General features: G+C 40.3%; 2 protein-coding genes across 2 annotated transcripts in view; one reads left to right on the forward strand and one right to left on the reverse strand.

Annotated features, from left to right (window-relative positions):
• cenatac (centrosomal AT-AC splicing factor) overlaps positions 1-1,870 on the reverse strand; it is a 22,097-nt gene extending 20,227 nt beyond the window's left edge. Inside the window, exon 1 of the mRNA XM_061981817.1 lies at positions 1,479-1,870. Coding sequence (XP_061837801.1) covers positions 1,479-1,595 — 117 coding nt within the window. The 5' untranslated portion in view covers positions 1,596-1,870. The remainder of the gene's footprint in view (positions 1-1,478) is intronic.
• The window catches only part of LOC133620541 (uncharacterized), a 48,295-nt gene extending 34,155 nt beyond the window's left edge, over positions 1-14,140 (forward strand). The window contains exons 7-8 of the mRNA XM_061982127.1: positions 7,776-8,066; positions 12,720-14,140. Coding sequence (XP_061838111.1) covers positions 7,776-8,066; positions 12,720-13,582 — 1,154 coding nt within the window. The 3' untranslated portion in view covers positions 13,583-14,140. The remainder of the gene's footprint in view (positions 1-7,775; positions 8,067-12,719) is intronic.
• Positions 14,141-20,000: the final 5,860 nt, after the last annotated feature.

Raw genomic sequence — 20,000 nt, forward strand, 5'->3', positions numbered from 1 at the left:
CTTGACACTTTGTATTGATATTTTGTATTACATTCTTCCCTTAAATGATAATGTTTACAGTGATTGTTTTATATGTATTTTTTATGTATGTTGCTTTGGATAAAAGCGTCTGCCAAATACTTAAACATAAACATATATATACACCTGAAAGTCTTTATATCAGCTAAAACCACCAATCTGTTTCACTGGATTCAGAATAAACCCAAATTCTGTCTTACCCAACAATGTTAGTATTTGAATATTGTCACTTGAAGACTTATTCCTGGTTACAATTATACTGTTAAGAAAGTATTGTGTTATACTTTGCCTAAAATAAGAAAGCATCATAATCAGTGGTGGCTGGTGAATTTTGTTTTAGGTGGGGCTGAAAGTTTGTAAACTAAACCCCTGTAGGGGGTCAGACACTTCTTCCGTTGTCTTGAGTTCAGGAGTGGCTTGACCATGGGAATACGGCTACATGCTTCCATCTGTTGAAAAGCTCTATGGAGATGATTTCATTTTCCAGCATGATCCAGCAGTGCCAAAACCACCAGTAACTGGTGTACTGACCATGGCATTACTGTCCTCGATTGGCCTGCCAACTCCCCTGACCTGAACCCCATAGAAAATTTGTGGGGTATTGTGAAGAAGAAGCTGAAAAACACCAGACCCAATAATGCAAATGAGCTAAAGGCCGCTATTGAAGCATCCTGGGCATCCATAACACCTCAGCAATGCCACAGGCTGATTGCTCCATGCCACGCCGCATTGGTGCAGTAATCCTTGCAAAAGGATTCCCAACCAAGTACTGAGTGCATTTATTGACATTTTCAAATGTTTGATTTTGTTTTGCTGTTATAAATCTTTATTTTTTACTTGGTCTGAGGAAATATTCTAATTTTTTTAGATGGGATTTTTGAGTTTTCTTAAGCTGTATGCCATAATCAGCAATATTAAAATAATAAAAGGCTTACAATATTTCTGTTGATGTGTAACGAATCCAGAATGTATGACATGTTTTTAGTTGCATTACAGAAAATAAAGGACTTTATCACTATATTCTAATTTTCTGAGACAGTCCTGTATTTTCAACAGTCCGCTCATTTGAGCAGGAAAACGCTGAACACCAGCCCGGCATCTTGGTTTTCTACCTGTCAACTGTCAGTTTAGGTTGCTCGCCGGCTCCTCATCACCACTTCAAGATGGCGGCCGAATTTCTCGCGTCACAGCAGCCTATGTGTCTGTCTTTGTGTCTCCCTACCGCAAGCATGCTAACTGTTCCTATTATAACAAGCTAACGTTAGCATGCTAACTGTTCCTATTATAACAAGCTAACGTTAGCATGCTAAAGTGTTATGTTAGCTTTTTTTCTTGTAGATTCAAACAAGCCCGGTTCAGAGAGTTTCACGTAATACCTAGCAGGCCCATTAAAAAGCACTTAAAAATAAACGACACAACAATGCATTTTTACAAGCAGCTAGAATAAACACATTTCTTACCTTTTCTATAAATTTCATCAGAACAAGTCTTAGTCTGCTTTGATGATTTTTCCCGAAGATGTGTTTTTTCCCGTTAAATGTTGTTTGCCGACAAATGGCACAGTAATGGGCGCCCATCTCGTCCAACAAAAATAAATCATACACATGTTATTAAAGACTAGTATGTTGTCCAAACATTACAAACATGTTCGTCTGACAATCAAAATGTAAACAAAATGGCAAAGCTAAAAGATTGGCAAAGGCGGAAGTACCGTCTCAATATAATTTCCCCGGGAAACAATGACCAAGAAGTGCGATCATATTCATCAACGCTATAACGAGGCATATATTGCTATATATTTTGCTTATTACATATTTAAATTGCATATGCATATATATAGAACATATGTACTTCAACCATTATGTGCAAATGACGACAGTAACGTATATGCGTTAAAATGGGGAGCGCGGTGCGGGGCGGGGGCGGGGGGTACAATATGTGTGACGGTGGGAAAGTAGTGTGACACAAAGCGGAAGTTAGCTTGACGTTTGGTTACGTCATCAATGTTGACGTCTTGTTTTTAAAATAATGTATAAGTTATGTTAAACGATTCGTGTAATATACATTATTCAGACCAGAATTTAAAGGTACTCACCAACGAGCTACCCAAATAAATATCGAAACTCAAACTACAGGCTATTTTAGAATCCCAAAATAAATTTGCACAGCAAGGTTTATAGGTTTTATTTTTAAATTTTTTTATTGAACAACACATACATTTATAATTCACACAAAAGTCAAGGCACTTTCAACATCAAGGAAAGAAACCAAAAGCAAATATAGATAGAGTAATAATACTAAAAAAATATTAAAAACAAATAAATAAATAAAAAGACAAAAAGGGCTACCTAAATCACTTTAAATGTTTTTAACAAGGATATCAATTTAAGGACTTTTGTACTCTTAATATTTCTCCACGATTTGATTGATAATTGTAACCCATAAAGCCAATTAGAAAATGAATGTAGGCCTTACTTTCATAAATTGACATTTATGTGGAACATTTTTTGCCTGGAGCATAATAATGTTGACAAACATTCCTATGTTTATAAAAATACCACATTTGATCTCTTCTATAGAGAATGGGGACATCTCCACACCCTTGTTTCTCGGCCAATCTCTGATATCCTCCCAAAACACATGTACACTCTCACATTCCACAAACAGATGATTGACATCCTCTACAGCTCCACATATATAACAGCCATCAACCTCCATGTTAAATTTAAATTTCAAAAAATCCTTTGAAGGGTACATTCCATTAATAATTTTAAATTGTATTTCTTTAATTTTGGGAATAATTGGGTATTTAATATATCTTGTCCTTATTTTCCTTAGCTCAACTTGTGTAAACTCCTTCAGGATATATTGTCTATGAACTGTGCCCAGAAAATATTATTTCACTAAAACTGCCCTCGTATATTTGTTGGAACATTTTTCATCACAGAAATTAACATCTTTAAAATTAAGGTTCCTCAGACAAGGGGTAGTATTTGAATATAAAACATCCCGAGTCACCATAGATCATACTTGCCAACCCTCCCGGATTTTCCGGGAGACTCCCGAAATTCAGCGGCTCTCCCGAAAACCTCCCGGGACAAATTTTCTCCCGAAAATATCCCGAAATTCAGGCGGAGGGGGCGTGGCCTCCAGCTCCATGCGGACCTGAGTGACGTGTTGACAGCCTGTTTTCACGTCCACTTTCCCACCATACAAACAGCTAATGATCGAGGGCGAGTTCTTGGTTTCTTATGTGTGTTTATTGTTAGGCAGTTTCATTAACCTCCTCCCAGCGCGGTAACAACACACAACAACAGCAGTCATGTTTTATTCCACCGTAAAGCAGTTCGTCTGCCGTAAACAGCAATGCTGTGACACTTTTAAACAGGACAATACTGCCATCTACTGTACATGCATATGTGACCCACCCATAATGTGTCACATTTTTGTGTTGATTTATTTAGTTTATTTTGTGGTTTAAATTCGTTTTTGGAGCTGTCATTATAGATTTATCAGTATTCACATTGGCCAGTAGGGGGCAGTAGGGCGTTTCTTCCCAATTGAATGCTATCACCTGCAGACCGGAAGTGTCTTGTCATTCTGATGAGAGCGACCAGTCTGTGAACAATTGAAACGTCCTGTGTGCTTTTTCCTCCTGTATAACAGGTTAGTTTTGGTGAATCAACTCACTGAATAATATCCATGTGATCTTTATAAGTTTAAGTACACATTCTGATGGTCGAGCCTAACTCTAAAGTGTTTGTGAGTTGTAGTTTGTATTTGTGAATGAATCCAGTGCACAGCTGCAGTAATCAATACAAAAAGGCGACGTGAGTGCGCAATGTTTATATAGGAACTTCTGATCCTAATTCAGACTCCCAAAGTAGAGCTCCCGTTTTCTTATCAATTTTATAATGTATATTGGTATAATGTGTGTGTTCTGAAATAGTGACAGAGAATAGAACAAGGATGGACAATTCAACCCTTAACTCAACAATGAGTAGATGAGTGTTATGTGTGTGTATATATGTGTAAATAAATGAACACTGAAATTCAAGTATTTCTTTTATTTATTTATATATATATATATATATATATATATATATATATATATATATATATATATATATATATATATATATATATATATATATATATATATATATATATGTATATATATATATATATATATATATTTATATATGTATACATATATATATATATATATATATATATATATATATATATATATATATATATATATATATATATAAAATAAAAAATACATATATATATATATATATACATATATATATATATATAGCTAGAATTCACTGAAAGTCAAGTATTTCTTATATATATATATATATATATATCTTAACCACGCCCCCAACCACGCCCCGCCCCACTCCCCACCCCCACCCCCCCACCTCCCGAAATCGGAGGTCTCAAGGTTGGCAAGTATGCCATAGATTTTAAGGATAGAGGTATTGCTTTGGTGATCTTGTACTTTTCATACATTTTTTCATACGTAAACAAACTGCCACAACTGTCCATAAAATATCTGACAGCCCATTAGCCCAAATATCTACAGAGTTGCATTGTGCTATATATTTGGATTTTTTATTAACTAGAATGTAACGGTTATTCCATATAGGTGTATTGTGTGGAGAGAAATTGTGTTTAAACAACAATTTCCAGTAAAGTTCCTTCATGAACATTGTGATGCTAATGCAACCATGTATGCTTTATATTTGGACCACTTGTCTTCAATTTTCCCATTCAAAACATGCAGTTATTTTTTTCAGTAAAAACTAAACAAAACCCGGAAGTATGTACACAAAAGTATGTACATTTCTGACTAAAGACAAGTCGTTTTAAATGATCAACTAATTTAAAGTGTACAAAATAAAATATAGTATGTTCCCAGCAGTTTTTGGGGAATCTGAGATTCATGGAAATTGGAACTATGCCGTATATCCAAGGAAACATTATAATATGGCACGACAAATCAAATTATATAACACCGCCACGCTTAATGTTCTTTGTACAAAAAAATACATATTCTGACAAAATGTGTATAATTAGTTGACATTATATTATGGCAAGTTGAGAAATGAATGGCTTGCGGATAACACATTTGTACATGTTTCAAATGCAATGATACATGACTGTGTTGTCCTGAAGTCAATTGTTAATATTCTTTACGTAATTACTTGATAATACTTGTGTATTGTTTATGCAATGTGCAAAGACATATATAGTGCCTGCAATGCTTAAATTTGGAGCCAAAGTTGTTTTTATTTCTTGTATGCTATAAACGGTGAACAGCAGTTTGATGATGTCACTTCCGCCAAATCACTTCCTGTTGGTTGACTTCCGGCATTGGTCTAAAAGCAAGTTGTGCATGTTGCAGTCCTCTGTAATAATCTCTGTTGCCATCCTACACAAAGCAGCGTAGAAGCAATGCCGTGAGTTGTCTTTAACACGTTAAGAACATGTCAGACGAAAGTGTAATAGTGCCGATGTGCTGAATAGAACTGTCGATTGGAGCTGGGATAGGCTCCAGCGCGACCCCAAAGGGAATAAGCGGTAGAAAATGGATTCAGGCAGACGGGGGTTTCCCTCTGCTGGACATTTTGGGACATTACAGTTACTACAGTCATAGTACAGGGGGCCCCAACCTTTTTCCCAGCAGGGACCGGTTTAATGTATGCATTCTTTTCACGGACCGGCTTTCCACTTGTGCCAGAGAAATACAGCAAAAATAAGTGTAAAAATACAACTCAATATAATGCTGAATTAATGGGAGCCCTTGGCTTGTTTCTTTGCATTGAGATCTCCAGCAGGTTGATGGTAAACTGCAGATGGAAATCAGCCTTTGGCTACAATCTCCATCCATCCATCCATTTTCTACCGCTTATTCCCTTTGGGGTCGCGGGTTGGCTACAATCTGTCACATTTATATTTTATATGTACACCCTTCCGCCCGATTGTAGCTGAGATAGGCTCCAGCGCGCCCTGCAACCCCGAAGGGAATAAGCGGTAGAAAATGGATGGATGGATGTTCATTAATGTGGGATAGGTTAATTGGCAACACTAAATTGGCCCTAGCGTGTAAATGTGAGTGTGAATGTTGTCTGTCTATCTGTGTTGGCCCTGCGATGAGGTGGCGACTTGTCCAGGGTGTACACCGCCTTCCGCCCGAATGCAGCTGAGATAGGCTCCAGCACCCCCCCGCGACACCGAAAGGGACAAGCGGTAGATAATGGATGGATGGATGTTCATTAATGTGCATTGTATCATGTCCCAAAGTTATAACAAATATAATAAATTGCAACTTCCTATGAGGAGTTTTATTGTACATCTATATATTTAAAGTTAAGTTAAAGTACCAATGATTGTCACACACACACTAGGTGTGGTGAGATTATATTCTGCATTTGACCCATCATATTGGTGTGTCTAGTGGGACAGGCGTAAATTAGTCAGAGAAAATGCAGTCCTTTATAAATTATTTAATACTTCTGTGCGTCCCGGTAGCACTGTCATAGTATACAAATATGTACAGAGGCAATAAGTATGTTTGTATCTCTTTATTTTTTCAGTTTTTCACCGTCCTGTCTATGAAGAAATGTCCCAAGTAAATGGTCAACGCGGACGACACTACCCTCATCGGGCTCATCTCGGATGGCGACGAGTCCACCTACAGGAGAGAGGTGGACCGGCTGGCGTCCTGGTGCAGCCTCAACAACCTGGAGCTGAAAGCCCAGAAAAAAGTGGAGATGATCTTGGACTTCAGGAAAGTCAAAGCCCCACTCTCCCACCCCCGTCTCCGTTGTGGACTACATCCATTTCTTGGGCACCACCATCACCCAGGACCTCAAGTGGGAGCCAACCATCAGCTCCCTCATCAAGAAGGCCCAGCAGAGGATGTACTTCCTGCGGCAGCTGAAGAAACTGAAGGTGCAGACCGAGATGCTGGTGCAGTTCTAATCGGCCATCATCAAGTCCATCCTCACCTCCTCCATCACCGTGTGGTTCCCCGGCGCCACAGTTCGGGACAAGCATCGACTGCAGCGCATCGTACGTGCTGCTGAGAAGGTTATTGGCTGTAAACTCCCACCCTCCAGGACTTGTTCTCCTCCAGGACCAGGAGGCGTGTGGGTCGGATCACAGCTGACTCTTCTCACCCTGGACACAGACTATTCTCCCCTCTCCCCTCAGGCAGGAGACCACGGTCCATCCAGACCCACACCTCCTGTCACCTGAACAGTTTTTTCCCCTTGGCCATTAGGCACATGAACAATAACAAGATCTGATAGCTCAGTTACAGCTCATGTTATTCTATTCTGTGTTATATGTGTTTTATGTTGCACGATTGCGCCAAGTAAAATTCCTAGTTTGTGAACCTGTTCTCAAACAATGGCAATAAAAACTCTTCTGATTGTGATTCTGATTCAAGCTTACAACAAGGTTTCATTGACCCCGGTTTGGCTTGATGCTGAGTCGGCGTATCTACACGTCCAACGAGAACACAAAAAAATGACAATAATACTCAGGAACACAGTATTTGAGATACGCAGTGGCTAATTAACTTGAGAAAACAATACAATACATAACAACACAAAATGACAAATATTAAAGGAAATCATACATCCTTGTTTTTTTCCTAAATATTATTATTATTATATATTTTTTTTTACAATACTTGAGATTTATTCAATGCGGAACTATTTATCACTTCCATGATACAGTCGGTTCCAAGCAGCGTAACACCAAGCCGGAAGTACAACAAACAATCGCTGCTACGTTAGCCACTAAATGCCAACATAGCCGCTCAGCCTTTCGCTGGTCACCGCCAATGTCAGCAGCACACACAACTATGTCGAAGTTCCACCACCTCAGGACTTTTGTCAACGAGCGACTGACTGCCGCCGCCGAAGAGATATTTGGTGTTTTCGAGAAAACTATGGTCGCCTACGAGGCGGAGATGGATCGTCGGTTGAAGCTTCTGGATGTGGCCTGCAAACCCGCACACAGAGCAGGTTTGTAACGTCCAAAGTGGGTTGATATCATATGCAAACATGTATATTTACCACATATTAAAGGGTAAGTGTTTGGTCAAAATAAATAAAATAAAATTGCAGTCACATTGTGATGTATAAAGTGGGACATAATGCAGGGTTATTCAACTAAATTGTTCGAAGGACCACATTTCACCCTTCACGATTACTCTTACTTTGAAAAAACTACTCTAGAGGACATTTGTTTCTGTTAGAGTTACACATTTCACAAAATATAGCCCTGTTATTAGGTATAAGTGTAAAATGTCAAATATTCCTTTATCAACATCCATCCATCCATTTTCTACCGCTTATTCCCTTTGGGGTCGCGGGGGGCGCTGGAGCCTATCTCAGCTACAATCGGGCGGAAGGCGGGGTACACCCTGGACAAGTCGCCACCTCATCGCAGGGCCAACACAGATAGACAGACAACATTCACACTCACATCCACACACTAGGGCCAATTTAGTGTAGCCAATCACCTTATCCCCAGGTGCATGTCTTTGGAGGTGGGAGGAAGCCGGAGTACCCGGAGGGAACCCACGCAGTCACGGGGAGAACATGCAAACTCCACACAGAAAGATCCCGAGCCCGGGATTGAACCCAAGACTACTCAGGACCTTCGTATTGTGAGGCAGATGCACTAACCCCTCTGCCACCGTGAAGCCCCCTTTATCAACATGAAACCAGTGATATCATACAGGTCTTGTAAAGACGAGTCCAGTGGTATAAGTATCACTTTGGGGGACGGCGTGACGCGGTTGGGAGTGTGGCCGCGCCAGCAACCTGAGGGTTTCTGGTTCGACCCCCCCCCACCTTCTACTAGTGTATTGTTTTTACCGATTTTGGCATGAGTTTTTTATTGCCCTGATGTGGGATCTGAGCCGAGATGTCGTTGTGGCTTGTGCAGCCATTTGAGACACTTGTGATTAAGGGCTATATGAACAAACATTGATTGATTGATAATTGATTTTAATCATCCATAACTTTATTGATGATTGATTTTAATCAATGTGGGACATCAATGGGCGCAGTTGGGAGAGTGGCTGTGCCAGCAACCTGAGGGTTCCTGGTTACAATCCCCACCATCTACCAACCTCGTCACGTCCGTTGTGTCCTTGAGCAAGACACTTAACCCTTGCTTCTGAAGGGGTCGTGGTGAGGGCCTTGCATGGCAGCTCCCGTCATCAGTGTGTGAATGTGTATGGGTGAATGTGGAAATAGTGTCAAAGCGCTTTGAGTACATTGAAGGTAGAAAAGCGCTATACAAGGTTAACCCATTTACCATTACTTTCCTGTGATAAATATTAGAAAAGTTATGGATGATTAAATGAGTTATACTTGTATAGCGCTTTTCTACCTTCAAGATACTCAAAGCGCTTTGACATTATTTCCACATTCACCCATTCACACACACATTCACACAATGATGGCAGGAGCTGCAATGCAAGGCCCTCACCACGACCCATCAGGAGCAAGGGTGAAGTGTCTTGCTCAAGGACACAACGGACGTGACCAGGTTGGTAGAAGGTGGGGATTGAACCAGGAACCTGAGGGCACAGCCACTCTCCCAACTGCGCCACGCTGTCCTCCATTGATTAAAATCGATCATCAATAAAGTTATGGATGATTAAAATCAATCATCAATCAATCAAAGTTTGTTCATATAGCCCTTAATCACAAGTGTCTCAAAGGGCTGCGCACAAGCCACAACGACATCATCGGCTCAGATCCCACATCAGGGCAAGAAAAAACTCATCCCAAAATCGGTAAAAAAATACACTAGTTTCTAGGCAACTTCTTAAAGGGGACCTGCGCTTCTTTGGAATGTTGCTTATCTTTCACAATCATTACGAGAGACAAGAAAACACGTCTTTTGTTTAGGATTCTAAAGATTAAAAAAATGCTTGCAAGATGCGGCTAATGGCAGTCCGTTCTGTTAACTTCAAAACCGTCGTTTTATATACATGATGCAAGTATATATATATATATACAATGTAGTAACTGACACCTTCATAACAATATGCACTATGTACAATATACACACTGCAAGTATATATATAATGTAGTAACAGACCCTTTCATAGCAATATGTACTACGTACAATACACACACCGCAAGTGTATGTATATACAGTCGTGGTCAAAACTTTACATACACTTGTAAAGAACATAATGTCATGGCTGTCTTGAGTTTTCAATCATTTCTTCAACTCTTATTTTTTGTGATAGAGTGATTGGAGCACATACTTGTTGGTCACAAAAACATTCATGAAGTTTGGTTCTTTTATGAATTTATTATGGGTCTACTGAAAATGTGACTAAACCTGCTGGGTCAAAAGTTATATACAGCAATGTTAATATTTGCTTACCGGTACATGTCCCTTGGCAAGTCTCACTGCAATAAAGCGCTTTTGGTAGCCATCCACAAGCTTCTGGCAAGCTTCTGCTTGAATTGTTGACCACTCCTCTTGACAAAATTGGTGCAGTTCAGCTAAATGTGTTGGTTTTCTGACATGGACTTGTTTTTTCAGCATTGTCTACACGTTTAAGTCGGGACTTTGAGAAGGCCATTCTAAAACCTTAATTCTAGCCTGATTTAGCCATTTCTTTACCACTTTTGACGTGTGTTTGGGGTCATTGTCCTGCATTTGTAATGTGTCATTCATGAAAGAGATATTTGCAGATCATATGAAAATTGCTAAAGTAATACCACTTTACAAAGGTGGAAACAAACATGAGTACTCAAATTACAGACCAATATCACTGCTGCCACAGTTCTCAAAGATCTTAGAGAAATGGTTTGCTTTCAGGTTAAATAAATGTATTAATACATATAACATTTGAAGTAGCCGTCAATACGGGTTTTGTCCCAATCATTCAACAGCAATAAATGATTTGGGAGAAGAAATTTCAACTGCAATAGATAGAAAACAATATTTAGTATTTTCGTAGATCTTCAAACAGCCTTTGATACGCTCGATCATAAGTTATTATTGGACAAACTGTATGGAATAAGAGGAGTGTCTTATGAGTGGGTTAAAAGTTACCTGGAGGACAGAAAACACTTTGTTGAAGTTAACAATTGGAAGTCTGCCTTACATAATATTAGTTGTTGTAGAGTACCACAAGAATCAGTCCTTGGACCAATACTGTTTGTCATGTACGTCAATGATATTACCATGGTTTCCTAACTGTTTAATTGTATTTTATTTGCAGACGACACAGCCATTTTTTATTCAGGACAAAATATTACAGATGTGTTAGAGGTGGTTAACAATAAATTCATCAAGATTAAAAAATGGTTTGATGTAAATAGATTATCTTTGAGTACTAGTAAAACAAAATTCATGATTTTTTGCAGTAGTAGGAAAAGTGTGGATGACTCATTATATGTTGACGGAGTTGAGATTCAAAGAACACAACAGATCACGTTTTTGGGTGTTACGATTGATGAACATTTGTCATAGAAATCTCATATGTACAAATGATGTATATATATTTATATATATATATATATATATCCATCCATCCATCCATTTTCTACCGCTTAATCCCTTCGGGGTCGCGGGGGGCGCTGGAGCCTATCTCAGCTACAATCGGGCGAAAGGCGGGGTACACCCTGGACAAGTCGCCACCTCATCACAGGGCCAACACAGATAGACAGATAGCATTCACACTCACATTCACACACTAGGGCCAATTTAGTGTTGCCAATCAACCTATCCCCAGGTGCATGTCTTTGGAGGTGGGAGGAAGCCGGAGTACCCGGAGGGAACCCACGCAGTCACGGGGAGAACATGCAAACTCCACACAGAAAGATCCCGAGGCCGGGATTGAACTCACGACTACTCAGGACCTTCGTATTGTGAGGCAGACGCACTAACCCTTCTTCCACCGTGCTGCCATATATATATATATATATACATATATATATATATATATATATATATATATATATATATATATATATATATATATATATATATATACACATTTAGTACAGGCCAAAAGTTTGGACACACCTTCTCATTCAATGTGTTTTCTTTATTTTCATGACTATTTACATTGTAGATTGTCACTGAAGGCATAAAAACTATGAATGAACACATGTGGAGTTATGTACCTAACAAAAAAGGTGAAATACCTGAAAACATGTTTTATATTCTAGTTTCTTCAAAATAGCCACCCTTTGCTCTGATTACTGCTTTGCAGACTCTTGGCATTCTCTCGATGAGCTTCAAGAGGTAGTCACCTGAAAGGGTTTTCACTTTACAGGTGTAATAGTTTCGATGCCTTCAGTGACACTCTACAATGTAAATAGTCATGAAAAAATAAAGAAAACGCATTGAAGTGAGAAGGTGTGTCCAAAATTTTGGCCTGTACTGTATGTGTGCCCGACTTTTTCCACTTTTCTCCCCCCCTTCCCGTACGACTTTCCTGGGCATGTTTTGGAAATTTTGGCCATCCCGGCCGTCGGCGGGACTTGCGCAGCCGGCGGCGGGACTTGTGGCTGTCAAACCCGGGTGTGAATGTATAGCCCTGCTCTAATGTCATGGAATTGTTAAGATAAAAAAAAAAAATCAATAGCAACAATGCTAACAAAAATAATCAGATCAATCTTTCCTGTGTTCAGAATCGCCACAGCCGAGTTTGTGTCCCCAGGAGAGCATCTCCAGTGTGGAGCAGGAGCTTCAAGAGCCCACACACATTAAAGTGGAACAAGAGGACCTTCTCGATGAAGAGCATCTTCTTCCAAAGCAGGAGGATTACTTTTCCAATCGTGAAGCCCTTGGAGCCTGGCCACTTGTTTTGGACTGCGAGCAGAATGAAAGTGAGGCGGAAAAAGACGCCACAGCTCCGAGGTTACGATCAGAATCGGAGAGTGGTGACTTTGATGCGTCAGGACTGAACGGCGATCATCCAATGCTCTTCCAGGACTACTATCCAGAAAATAACCAGGAGTATATCACTGACAACATGGCGTCCACATCTGCTCGAAGCATTAAGTTGGAATGTCATGACCAGGACCTGGAGAACACAGACATTCATTGTCAGGGGCAGCTTTTTGAGCAGCCTTTCCACTGCGGCACCTTCCACGCAGACTCCCACTTGTACGCCCAAGTAGACATGAGGGCCCTCTCTACCGACAAACCTTTCATTTGCAACATTTGCGGGAAAGGATTCGGTTTCAAACGTTACCTGGCGCAGCACATGATCACCCACTCCGCCGAGAAGCCGTACGTCTGCAGCAGATGCCGGAAGACTTTCCGGCGCCAGCAAGCTTTAAAGATCCACATGAGGTGTCACACGGGCGAAAAGCCCTATTTCTGCAAAACCTGCGGGAAGAGATTCTGCCAGAGCTCAGCGCTCAGAGTTCATCTAAGAGTCCACACGGGGGAGAAACCATATCCCTGCAAAATGTGCGGGATTGGATTCCGTAGCCTGCCGGTGCTGAGAAACCACATCAGGAGGAGCCACGATGGAAAGATGCTGTAGATCCTCAAATGAAAGGATGTAAATGAAGCCTTCAGACTTTCCTGGTGACTGCTCACTCCTGGTTGACCATCAAGGAAATCACAGACAAGACCGCACAATTAAATAAAGTGCAACACTCTGGTAAAGACATGTTTCATACACATCATAATATATTAATATTTGGACCACAGACTTTTCTAAGCACATCTTTGGCCACATTCACACTGCCTGATTTGGATTTTTTATTATGGTAAATACCGTCTTTTTATGTATTACCAAAAAGATTTCTAATGTGAGTCTGTAAAGTAGCCCGCATGCACGTGATGTCACACTGTGTTTACAGAAGTAAACATTGCTCCATTTGTCGTAACTATCCCTGCCGGCACGTTTATGGCAATTTCATGGAAACACTCACACACACACACACACTTTAGGGATATTCAGCTAAACTGTTCTGGCCGCCACATTTCCAGAAAGCGAAGAACCAGGGGGCGGGACTACTTCTTATTCGTCTTATTTTGTATATTGCAGATAACCAGGGTCCTCTGTAGTAGAAATTTAATTTTGGTGTGTTTATTTTGTTAGTGTGCTGCTGTTTTTAAGGACCTTCTGCAAAAAAGCTGGTCAAAGATGGTCTCCATGACAGCACTCTAGTTAAAAGTTAAAGTACCCATGATTGTCACACACACACTAGGTGTGGCGAAATTATTCTCTGCATTTGACCTATCACCCTTGATCACCCCCTGGGAGGTGAGGGGAGCAGTAAACAGCAGCGGTGGCCACGCCCGGGAATAATTTTTTCTTGTCCATGGATATTCTCATTCATACAGGTCAACTGCAGTCTGACCATTCAGGTCACGTTGTCCGACTTCTATGTTATTGTATGGTGACAAACATCACAATTCTTCACCAAAACAGACATGCGTGAAAGTACAGCATCAGAAAACAGTCGGTGGCGAAAAAGATTTCGCCATATGTCAATGTCCTAACGCTTGGCATCGCACACTCCTTGGTGCAGACGTAGCAACAAGTGCCCCACAAACGACCATAGCTCAAATCCCGGTTGCATAAACTCCTTGAAATTGTCGTGAATGTGCCAGGACTGACACCAACACAAATCAGTGTCACATTTACGTCCGTAAACACGGGGCTCTAGATGTGACATCATGTTTTGTGCACGTGGGCATCACTTCATACAAAACCCAAAACCGGTGAAGTTGTCACGTTGTGTAAATGGTAAATAAAAACAAAATACAATGATTTGCAAATCCTTTTCAACTTATATTCAATTGAATAGACTGCAAAGACAAGATACTTAACATTCGAACTGGTAAACTTTGTTATTTGTTGCAAATATTAGCTCATTTGGAATTTGATGCCTGCAACATGTTTCAAAAAAGCTGGCACAAGTGGCAAAAAAACCTGAGAAAGTTGAGAAATGCTCATCAAACTTATTTGGAACATCCCACAGGTAAACAGGCTAATTGGGAACGGGTGGGTACCATAATTGGGTATAAAAGGAGCTTCCATGAAATGCTCAGTCATTCACAAACAAGGATGGGGCAAGGGTCACCACTTTGTCAACAAATGCGTGAGAAAATTGTCACACAGTTTAAAAACAACATTTCTCAACGACCTATTGCAAGGAATTTAGGGATTTCACCATCTACGGTCCGTAATATCATCAAAAGGTTCAGAGAATCTGGAGAAATCACTGCATGTAAGCGGCAAGACCGAAAACCAATATTGAATGCCCGTGACATTCGATCCCTCAGGCGGTACTGCATCAAAAAGTGACATCAGTGTGTAAAGCATATCACCACAAGGGCTCAGGAACACTTCAGAAAACCACCGTCAGTAACTACAGTTTGTCGCTACATCTGTAAGTGCAAGTTAAAACTCTACTATGCAAAGCCATAGCCATTTATCAACAACACCCAGAAATGCCGCTGGCTTCGCTGAGCCCGAGCTCATTTAAGATGAACTGATGCAAAGTGGAAAAGTGTTCTGTGGTCTGACGAGTCCACATTTAAAATTGTTTTTGGAAACTGGACATCGTGTTCTCCAGACCAAAGAGGAAAATAACCATTAGGACTGTTATAGGTGCAAAGTTGAAAAGCCAGCATCTGTGATGGTATGGGGGGGGTGTATTAGTGCCCAAGGCATGGGTAACTTACACATCTGTGAAGGCACCATTAATGCTGAAAGGTACATACAGGTTTTGGGGCAACATATGTTGCCATCCAAGCAACGTTAGATGTCACGTTCAAAAACTGATGACATCTGTTAAACAAGACAAAAGGCAAGGAATCAAACAGAGACAGAATTCAATTTGGACTCAATTGAGGAGAGACATGCGTCAACCTGTAACCTCTTACAGTGTCTTAGCACGCTCTGACGAAGAAGGTTTTCGTCTCCTCTTTTAATTCAGATGTTCCATGTTCACGCACCAACATATGTCACAGCAGGAATGGTAAGTGTGTAAAAGAGTCATTGTTTTCGGTCGCTTTGAAGTCCAAGAAGAGGATTTCTCGGGCTTGGGCTCTTCCTGGATCCAGCTGGGGCAGGTGTTGGAGGACAATGGATAACCCTTCCCGTCTCCTGACCACAGGGACTTCAAGAGGGCAGCGGGTCGTAAATAGCGTTGACTTCAGTTACCAAATAGTTGGAAGATAGTTTGTGAAATACTTCAAAGAGAGTTCGTTTAACACTTCAAAGAGAGTTCCTCTGGGAGTTGAGCAGATCCTGCCATCTGTCCGTGTTGAAATCACAGTGGCGTTTCACGAGCATTCTTCCTCTTGTTAGGCCTCGAAAGACAGCATTCATAATACCACGTTTCTTTTGTGATAACTTACAAACAATTATTCCAACAGTTATCATGGACGCCCCTGCTTATTTCAGCAAGACAATGCCAAGCCACATTCTGTATGTGTTACAACAGCCTGGCTTCATAGTAAAAGAGTGGAGGTACTAGACTGGCCTGCCTGTAGTCCAGACCTGTCTCCCATTGAAAATGTGTGGCGCATTATGAAGCCTAACATACCACAACGGAGACCCCGGACTGTTGAACAACTTAAGCTGTCCATCAAGCAAGAATGGGAAATAATTCCACCTGAAAAGCTTAAAAAATGTGTCTCCTCAGTTCCCAAACATTTACTGAGTGTAGTTAAAAGGAAAGGCCATGTAACACAGTGGTAAAAATGTCCTGTGACAATTTTTTTGCAAAGTGTTGCTGCCATTAAATTCTAAGTTTATGATTATTTGCAAAAAAAAAATAAGTTTCTCAGTGTAAACATTAAATATCTTGTCTTTGCAGTCTATTCAATTGAATATAAGTTGAAAAGGATTAGCAAATCATTGTATTCTGTTTTTATTTACCATTTACACAACGTGCCAACTTCACCGGCATTCCGTTCACATTGTATATATGTAGAAGTCTGATATATATATTTATATATATTTTTTTGGTAATGTGAATAACTAAATAAAAAGATTGGAATCAACAAAAAAATCCAAATTGGGCATCATATGCTGCAGTGTTGACGTCGAATGAAATGGGAATGGTGCTGTTCACGTTGACATAAAATAATCTGATAAAAATCGTAATTGACCCGCAGTGTGGACCTAGTCTTTGTAAATAATTGGCATGTTAAGTGTCTGAAATGTAGAATTTTAGTCTGTGATTATTTTATAAAATTTTGTTCCAATTATCTACCTCAGTAGTGAATGGTTGTTGTCCATGTGATCAGTTGCACAGTCATTTTTGGTTTATTTATTTATTTTATTTTTTTTATTTACCTCAATAAATTGTGGATGCTTAAACAACTGCAGCCTGTGCTAACCCAGTGTTTTCATTATTTAGGCCAGTGTTTTTCAACCTTTTTTGAACGAGGCACATTTTTTGCGTTGAAAAAATCCGGAGGCACACCACCAGCAGAAATCATTAAAAAACGAAACTCGGTTGACAGTAAAAAGTTGTCGCAATTGTTGGATATGACTTTAAACCATAACCAACCATGCATCAATATAACTCTTATCTCAAAGTAGGTGTCCTGTCACCACCTGTCACATCACGCCCTGACTTATTTGGACTTTTTTGCTGTTTTCCTGTGTGTAGTGTTTTAGTTCTTGTCATACGCTCCTATTTTGGTGGCTTTTTCTCTTTGTTTGGTATTTTCCTGTAGCAGCTTTATGTTCCTTTGAGCGATATTTCCCGCATCTAATTTGTTTTAGCAATCAAGAATATTTCAGTTGTTTTTATCCTTCTTTGTGGGGACATTGTTGTCATGTCAATGTACATTGTGGACGCCGTCTTTGCTCCACAGTAAGTCTTTGCTGTCGTCCAGCATTCTGTTTGTGTTTACTTTGGAGCCAGTTCAGTTTTAGTTTCGTTCTGCATAGCCTTCCCTAAGCTTCAAAGCCTTTTCTTAGGGGCAGTCACTTTTTGTTTATTTCCCACTGTTCCCGACATCTACAAAGCTATTAGCTACCGGCCGCCACCTATTGATATGGAAGAGTAGTACACGGTTACTCTGCTGAGCTCTAAACAGCACAGACACTCAATAACAACACATCATTTGCAGACTATAATTACTGGTTTGCAAAAAGTATTTTTAACCCAAATAGGTGAAATTAGATAATATCCCAAGTCACACCCGCGGCGTTTGAAAAACACTGATTTAGGCACCCTCCTGTCGATGTCAGGTCCCACAGTTGATTTGCTGCACGTCAGAGCACAAATAAGTCAAATTAATTGTCTTTTTGATTGAAACATTATGAGAAAAGTATATAATCAAAGTGTAGAAGACCCCTTTCGGCCTCATTGACTACTATTATAGCTGCTATTTGTTTTTGCTTTTCTGTGAAAACCGTGTAAGTGTTGTTTTTGCTGGTTGAAAAACAACTCTGTAATTGTGCTTCTTAACCACCAGATGACGCCAGTAAACCATGAGCATCAGCGCCTCCGATGAGCGAGTCCAAGAGCTTTGAGGAGCTTTACTGCCATTAAAACCGCTGAAATGCAATGATAGCGGGTACCGTATTTTCCGCACTATAAGGCGCACCGGATTATTAGCCGCACCTTCTATGAATTACATATTTCATAATTTTGTCCACCAATAAGCCGCCCCGGACTATAAGCCGCGCCTACGCTGCGCTAAAGTGAATGTCAAAAAAACGCTGCGCTAAAGTGAATGTCAAAAAAACAGTCAGATAGTTCAGTCAAACTTTAATAATATATTGAAAACCAGCGTTCTAACAACTCTGTCCCAAAATGTACGCAAATGTGCAATCACAAACATAGTAAAATTCAAAATGGTGTAGAGCAATAGTAACATAATGTTGCTCGAACGTTAATGTCACAACACACAAAATAAACATAGCGCTCACCTTCTGAAGTTATTCTTCATTCGTAAATCCTTCGAATTCTTCGTCTTCGGTGTCCGAATTGAAAAGTTGCGCAAGCGTGGTATCCAAAATGGCCGGTTCCGTCTCGTAGAAGTCATCGGGAGTCAGTGTCGCTGTTGTTCTGTGAATCCTGCCTTCCGGAAAGCTCGGACCACAGTTGTGACCGAAATATCTGCCCAGGCATTTACGATCCACTGGCAAATGTTGGCGTATGTCGTCCGAGGCTGTCTGCCCGTCTTAGTGAAGGTGTGTTCGCCTTCGGAGCTGTGTGAAAAAAGCCACCCGGCCTCTTCGCGTAAACTTCCCTTAACCACTCGCTCATCTTTTCTTCATCCATCCATCCCTTCGAGTTAGCTTTTATGATGACGCCGGCTGGAAAGGTCTCTTTTGGCAAGGTCTTCCTTTTGAATATCACCATGGGTGGAAGTTAGCATGGCAAGCTAGAACCACAGTGAAGGATGACTTCTCATTCCCTGTGGTGCGAATATTCACCGTACGTGCTCCCGTTCCACAGTGCGGTTCAGTTGCTGTGAAATACGGTAGTAATCCGTGTGCGGATGGAGAGATTGCGTCTTTTTATGAACCGGATCGCTTAGTAGGAGCCATTTTGTGGTCTTTACAGATGTAAACAGGAAATGAAACGTACGGTGATATCCGCGCGTTTTTTCTTCTTCTTCCGGGGGCGGGTAGAAGAAGAAGCGCTTCCTGTTCTATGGGGGCGGATGCTTTCCTTGGCGGTTGCTTGCGTAGAAGAAGAAGCGCTTCCTGTTCTACCGGGAAAAAAGATGGCGGCTGTTTACCGAAGTTGCGAGATCGAAACTTTATGAAAATGAATCGTAATAAAGCGCACCGGGTTATAAGGCGCACTGTCAGCTTTTGAGAACATTTGTGGTTTTTAGGTGCGCCTTATAGTGCGGAAAATACGGTAGTTATATTTATTTATACACACACATATATATGTATGTATATGTGTATATATATATATATATATATATATATATATATATATATATATATATATATATATATATAT

This window comes from Nerophis lumbriciformis, linkage group LG24, assembly GCF_033978685.3.
Source record: "Nerophis lumbriciformis linkage group LG24, RoL_Nlum_v2.1, whole genome shotgun sequence".
Classification (NCBI taxonomy): Eukaryota; Metazoa; Chordata; class Actinopteri; order Syngnathiformes; family Syngnathidae; genus Nerophis; species Nerophis lumbriciformis.